The sequence below is a fragment of the Vulpes lagopus genome, chromosome X, assembly GCF_018345385.1.
Source record: "Vulpes lagopus strain Blue_001 chromosome X, ASM1834538v1, whole genome shotgun sequence".
NCBI lineage: Eukaryota > Metazoa > Chordata > Mammalia > Carnivora > Canidae > Vulpes > Vulpes lagopus.
The window spans coordinates 80,049,003-80,055,002 of NC_054848.1; the positions used below are offsets into that span (position 1 = coordinate 80,049,003).

General features: G+C 38.5%; 1 protein-coding gene across 2 annotated transcripts in view; it reads left to right on the forward strand.

The window, feature by feature from the left end:
• Positions 1-2,793, forward strand: part of RADX (RPA1 related single stranded DNA binding protein, X-linked) — a 91,235-nt gene extending 88,442 nt beyond the window's left edge. For both annotated transcript variants that reach the window (XM_041741289.1, XM_041741290.1), the window contains exon 14: positions 1,507-2,793. In XM_041741289.1, the coding sequence (XP_041597223.1) occupies positions 1,507-1,637 (131 nt within the window). In that variant the 3' untranslated portion in view covers positions 1,638-2,793. The remainder of the gene's footprint in view (positions 1-1,506) is intronic.
• Positions 2,794-6,000: the final 3,207 nt, after the last annotated feature.

Sequence of the window (6,000 nt, forward strand, 5' to 3'; positions counted from 1 at the left end):
CAGTGGTCACTTAGTGCTTTGGATGAGTTTCTTTAAACACCTGGAGGTGAGAAAAGGAAAGCAAGGACAAAAATGATCTCCAGTTTTTGCAGTTGGATTTGTGTCGTGGCACTCGTTCAGTGCTTACCCAGGCTGTTTACCACCCTGTTTTAGCTTTCACTTCCTGCTCTGCAAACTCTGATGGTCAGCCAGAGGTGAACAATTATTCTCAGGCTTTTTCTGAGCATGCGTCCAGCACTGGGCATACATCTAGCCTTCTTTTTTTTTTTTTAAGATTTCATTTATTTATTTGAGAGAGAGTGATAGAGTAATAGAGTGAGAGAGAGAGAGAGAGAGAGAGAGAGAGAAGAATGAGCAGAGAGAGGGGCGTCCCTACATGTAGCCTTCTTGGTGTCCTAGTGTACATAGGAGCTTTTAAAAGGCCCTTATCCCCCTCCATGTGTCTTTTCCCAACCTCATCGCCCCCCCCAGGCTTTTTGTTCTGCTTATTGCTTGTCCCAACTTTATACTTTGCCCCAGCTGCTCTGGCTAATGTTTTTGCCTTCATATGCTTTCAACAAAAGTCACTGGGGAAGCTATCCCCATCGTGGAAATGCTCCAAATCAGGGAAACTAAAAGCAGTCCCTTACATCTGCCCTTGAGAGAACTGCCTAACAGGTCAGAACTCACAACCACATCTTTGAGAATAAGTTCTGCATCACACCATCTGGTCCTAGCAACCTGCACCAGGAGCGTGAGCTGCCATCATCATGGCTGCTGCTGATATAGGGAGGGAGTAGATGGGCAATTTAAAATACCATAGCACATCCCTACCATAGTGCAGCATCTCTTTCTTTATTAATCTTTCCCGACTGTTTTCAGTTTTTGTCTAGATTCCAGAGTCTGCATAAGTTGATCTGTTTTTGTCAACCTATGAATTGCTTTAGTGGAGGGGCACAGCCCTGAAACTGCCTACACCACCATTCATAGTAGTGTCCCTCACCTGATCCATTTTTGATAAAGCTTCTTGAGAGTATTCAAAGCTAACTGTTAGTTAGTAAAGCTCTCTCAAAGGAAATATACTTTGAAAAAAATTTCAGTTCCATATATGTATTTTGCTTTACGTCTTGTATGTCTTCTAAAGAATTGATAATTGACTTTGAAAGAAATGATTTTAGTACTTCCTTAAAGTGTACCAATAAGTTGTTCACTTGACACCATATAAATAACCTTGAAAATACATAGACTTACTTTACTCTGCCAAGAAGATTTAAAAAGTAGAAATAACTAAATATGGCTTTGGAATACCAGCCCATATCTTCACATTAATAGTAGCATCTGTTTGATATATTCATTGTTATGGGCAGAAGTTACCATAACGTAGCTTTGATGAATGTGTGGTAAATTGAATGGGAGAGGGAAAAGATGAGGGACATTGTTAATGTTATAAGGGAAAAAAATCAGCTTATGTGATACTAAATCCAAGTAAATGTTTATTTTACAATACTTTTTGCTTTTTACTTTTAGGTGATATTATAAAAGCTGCAATGAAACTGGATAGAGTGCATATCGTCGGTATCTTGGATATCTGTAATTTAGGTAACAACAAAGTGGAAGTCTACCTGCACAGGATTTATAGTCCAACTAATACTTCTTAAAAATTGGCAAATGAAATGATTGCAGGTTATAAGGATGGCGCTGCTTTAAAGATAATCTGTCATTTGGTTGGTAATTTCAGTAACCGCTTTTCAGCAAGAATATTGCATAAGCTCTAAAGTTATCAAGTGGTCTAATGTTCACCTTGTGTTTGGAGCTAATGCATTTCATTTTAAATTCATTACTGAAAAGTTCATCAAAACAATTTTTGTGTATCAAGAAAATTTACCTAACTTCTATTTAACTATTATCTTGACTTGTAATAATTTGTGTTCACTATTCTATTTGTGAAGTGTTTTTATTCTAAAGCCTCAGCATAAGGCATCCTGACTTACAAGAGTAACTTCTCCTGAACATTTAACATCCTTCTACTTTTATTCACCTATAGTGGGAAATTCTGAATTGCTGATTTGAAGATTAAATTCTCCTAAAGTGGTCAACCTGCATTTCTCATGGCTATGGTGGTTACTGTCATTTTCGAAAAGCACACATGGATTGTTATGGTCCAGTTGCCTTGGTCCTTAGTTTGATCAGCTGTACAATGAGTGTGTTAAATGGTCTTAAGGCTTTCCACTCTTTATTGTGACTTCTTATCCTTTGAATTTCTAAATGTTTTGACCAGTGTGTGATCTTAAAGCCAGAGGCTACAGTAGGTACCTATTTTTTCTGTCTTCATTTGTAGTTTGGGTACATGTAATGTGAGTTTAAATAGTGAAATTTTATCTCATATTAACATTTTAAGTGTGCATATTGAAAATATAAAACAGTGACTAAGAGAGTTTTATTCTGGTGATCTATTGTACTTCATTTTAAACTGTAAATCACCATTCCACATTTGCAAAGCCCTGTGATTGACATCTCTGTGGTTAGTTTGATGACCAAAATGACCATCACGTGACTTTAAAAAGTATTCAGTGTCAAGATCAATCTGAATCTAGTTAAGCAATTATCTTGTGGGGTTTTCTTCTAGCCCTATGGTTCTGTGACTTCATATGCTATATATTTTAAATGTTTTGGGCAGTTCGTGAATCAAAAGACACATGCTACACTTTGTTCATAAGTGCATTCAGCCTTTTGTTCCTTATAATTGTGTTTAAATGTTAATTAAAATAGTGAATCCTCTTGTGTTAAAATTTTGAGTGTATTATTAAAGTTAAAAGACAATAACTTTTTTGGTCTCTTGTTTCATTTTGAATGTATTTGATGTCTCTCTTCCGTATTTTGGACCTACATATTCTTGCTAAATGAGCCAGTATGATTCTTTCATATGAATTGAAGACTTATTTATCAAATGGAATCTGGGTTTCTGTATTGAGCTATTATAAACTTTAAAAGGCAATACAATTTTGCAGACGTGTAAATGTTAGGGAAGGGAAAAATTATGAAATTTTTTGGCTATTGACTAAAAACCTCAGGCTCAGGTTTCAAAGCTACTCACTTTTTTAAAAAAGATTTTATTTATTTATTCATGAGAGACACAGAAAGAGAGAGAAACACAGGCAGAGGGAGAAGCAGGCTCCATGCAGGGAGCCTGACATGGGACTCAATCCCGGGTCTCCAGGATCAAGCCCTGGCCTGAAGGCAGCACTAAACCACTGAGCCACCGGGCTGCCCAAAAGCTACACTTTAACAAGTGTAATTTCTGTTCTCATATTAAATGAGAAATATGAACTATTTTTTAAATTTAGGATCTTTAGAAACAACTTCCCCGGCAATTTAGTTCATATTCTAGAAGCTTTTCTATCTAAATTTGGAGTTACAAATCTGTGTCCACATTTCTGATTGTTGTAAAATTGGATAGCTATGGTAGCAGTTTCCTAAGAAAAATTCTAAATTACCATCAGAAGAACTTACCTTCAAGTGACAAAATGTGTTCATTAATTCCAAAGCCACACAAATATATTACTGCAATACCACCTTCAAATTAACAAATCAATTAGTAAATTATGAAATATAACCTCCTGGAGGACCACAGTCTCAAAGTTTAGATTGCACATGAGATATACACATTGAAATTCTTTGGTAAGCTATTAAATAAAGAATCGGGGCAGCCCTGGTGGCTCAGAGGTTTAGTGTCGCCTTTAGCCCAGGGTGTGACCCTGGAGACCCGGGATCGAGTCCCACATCGGGCTCCCTGCGTGGGGCCTACTTCTCCCTCTGCCTGTATCTCTGCCTCTCTCTCTGTGTGTGTGTCTCTTATGAATAAATAAATAAAATACTAAAAAAAAAAAAACCAACAGAGTTTTAATATCCATTTTGTAGATGGAGAACTAAAACAGAAAAAGACTAAATGATTTAATGTCAGATTGTCAAAGCAACTAAATTAGAAGGTTAAGCTTATAACTCCAAACTGTTTCTTTAACTTGCGCACAAAGTAAAATGTTTGAATAAGAGTAAACTTTCATGTAGTGTATCACTACATGTAGTGTTTCACTGTGAGATAAACTTCTCCAAATCCTGGAGCTCGTAAAATAATAAGCCAGACTATTGCGACATACATCCAAGTATTTGAATGCCCACTCTGTGACAAGCCCTGGGTTAGCACTAGGAACACACCATAATACAAGCAAAAACGCATGGCCCCTACCCTCGTGGACCTTACAGTGTCATGGAGGAGAGAAGCAGTCAAATGATTGCACAAATACATGAGCTCAGTGCCGCAAAGGCAAGATTTCTGCTATTAGAGCTTTTTAACAAAGGAAGCCAGGTTGGGAAAGTTTCTCCTGAGAAAGTGAATGTGTGTTTGAGGGCTTGAATGAGAACAGATATGGCTGGAGCACAGAAAGTGGGGCACAAGATAAGACAAGCAAATAGACCAAGGCTCTTGCAGACTATGCAGAGCCTTGTAGACCATAGTAAGAATTTTAGTTGGTATTTTCAGAGCACTGGGAAGCCCTTAAATGGTCTGTGGCCAATATATGCCGTGATTCAATTTATGTTTTAGAATGGTCACTGTCTCCTGGAAGGAGAATGGATATAAAGAGGTCACCAGAGACAGTTGGATCCTAATAACTATTCTTCTCTTCTATAGTAATAGCTCTGTCGTTTTTAGCTGGGCACATGGCTACCTACCCTAACAAATACTTTCCCCTGGTTCTTTTGTTGCTAAATATGGCCTGTGACTAAGTTCTAAGTTCAGAAGTGAGCATAAGTGATCTGTATGATTACTGAACCAATTCCTCAAAGGTTGTAAGGGAATGCTCTCTTTCCCTTTCCCCCACTTCCCTTTGGCTAAAATGTGAGCATGGTGATACATCTTGTATCTTGCAGAGGAAGAGCAACATTCTAGGGATGTCAACCCAATCAGCTAGTAGGAGCCGAGGTTCCTGATTTTGTGGGGCTGCCATACCAGTTCTGCACTTCTTACCTGTTTTTTGGCTATTACATGAGAGAAAAATAAACCATCTTGTTTATGTCATCACTAGTTGGGGTCTCTGACCAGCAGTCCAACCTGTATACTACTACTACTAATGTAGGAGGCAGGAGTAAAAGCAAGGAGACCAGCTAGATGACAGGTGAGATTGGGCACAAATATAGTCTATTTAAACTTCAGAGATGGGATCCCTGGGTGGCGCAGCGGTTTGGCGCCTGCCTTTGGCCCGGGGCGCGATCCTGGAGACCCGGGATCGAATCCCACGTCGGGCTCCCGGTGCATGGAGCCTGCTTCTCCCTCTGCCTGTGTCTCTGCCTCTCTCTCTCTCTGTGACTGTCAAAAATAAATGAAAATTTAAAAAAAAAAAAAAACACTTCAGAGATAATATTAAAATATAGATTCAGGCATCTTCCCCAATTTTAATTGTCCAGTTCTTAACAAATTCTCACTGAAAGGAAAAAAATTTAACACAAAATTCTTCCCCTCCCCCCTCAAAATCACAAGAGCAATTTCTTAAAAACCAAAGAAAATGTAGATGTCTTTCATGTATCTTTGCTGTCATATGGTCCTAGGCATATTTGACTTTAGCCATCAAGTGATTTTGTAATAACAAATATCAGTTACTTTTACTTGGCTTGGGCTAATATTAAAATTAATTTTTATTCCTTTTGAACATACACCAATTTAGAGCCACCTGGCTCAGAATTGGAAGTTGCTATGAATAATCAAAGGTTACCTGCATTCTATTAGAACACAGCTCTGTGCTTTCTCATCTTTCTTTTGAAGATTTTATTTATTCATGAGACACACACACACATACACATACACACACACACACACACAGAGGCAGAGGGAGAAGCAGGCTCCATGCAGGGAGCCCAACGTGGAACTCGATCCCAGGTCTCCAGGATCACACCCTGGGCCGAAGGCTGCACTAAACCGCTGAGCCACCTGGGCTGCCCTGCTTTCTCATTTTTTCAATGGTGGATTTG